This window comes from Merops nubicus, unplaced genomic scaffold (assembly GCF_000691845.1).
Source record: "Merops nubicus isolate BGI_N331 unplaced genomic scaffold, ASM69184v1 scaffold16038, whole genome shotgun sequence".
Lineage (NCBI taxonomy): Eukaryota > Metazoa > Chordata > Aves > Coraciiformes > Meropidae > Merops > Merops nubicus.
In genome coordinates, this window is record NW_008623787.1 from 1 (window position 1) to 974 (window position 974).

At 43.7% G+C, this 974-nt stretch overlaps 1 protein-coding gene across 1 annotated transcript in view; it reads left to right on the forward strand.

Moving 5' to 3' along the window:
- Positions 1-433: 433 nt before the first annotated feature.
- Positions 434-974, forward strand: part of POLR3F (polymerase (RNA) III (DNA directed) polypeptide F, 39 kDa) — an 8,472-nt gene continuing 7,931 nt past the window's right edge. The window contains exon 1 of the mRNA XM_008945196.1: positions 434-547. Coding sequence (XP_008943444.1) covers positions 491-547 — 57 coding nt within the window. The 5' untranslated portion in view covers positions 434-490. The remainder of the gene's footprint in view (positions 548-974) is intronic.

A 974-nucleotide genomic window follows, 5' to 3' on the forward strand; every position in this document is an offset into this window, starting at 1 on the left:
TCTCCTGCTCTTGGAGAGAGGAGTTGTGGCTTTTCCGGTTTAAGTAATTTTGAAAGGTATTTCATCAACGTTTGCATTCTCTGACTAGCTCGCAGTTCCTTCCCTTCAGAACCTTTTGTGTAACCAAACTGTGCAGGGAGCTCCAAATCCACGTTGTTAGTAACGAAAGCAACATAAAAGTAAGATGGAGCACCGTGTTCGGTGCTGTCACAAAGAGCAAAGGTAGCTTGTCCAGCAGCTGCAGCAGCACATCTGTTAGTGCAGGGAGCAGATGCTAACTCCCCCAACAGCCATCACCAAGAAACAGTTCATGGGTGCTCTCCCCCGAGTTGTTCTTTTCCCTCTCTTCCAGTCTGACTCTAACACTGTTTGGATTTCATCTTCGATGCAACAGAACGTGATTTTGAACTTGCTTTTCTCCTCCCCCAGGATTATTGAGCTGTGTCATCAGTTCCCTCACGGTATCACAGACCAGGTGATTCAAAATGATATGCCTCACATGGAAGCCCAGCAGCGAGCCATGGCTATCAACAGGCTACTCTCAATGGTAGGGTGATTTCACCTTCCTCATGCTATCTTAGCCAACATGGAGCACTCCTCACACACACAGTCTGCACGGCAGCAACCTTTTGGGCAGGGCTAGCAAATGAATCTCTTTGGATTTCCCAGTATTTGCCATAATGTACAGTTACAATAGCTTACTTTTGGTTGCCATAAACACTTGTGATTGCCAAAACCAATTAAAACATACTTCAATGTAGTTTTTTCCATTCTGTAATACAAAGTTAACATGAATGTGCAAATCCCTTTAGGTTTCTAGGTGAGGAAGCTACCACTGAGAAGTACACATTTGGGTTTTTTGGCATACATAGAGTTCTTTCCTTTTGTTTTTCCTCTGTATTAGTTTGTAAAGCAGAATGTGATACAACAGTCTAATGTAACAGTCACATGCAAGTGTCGTTGCAGTGGTTCAG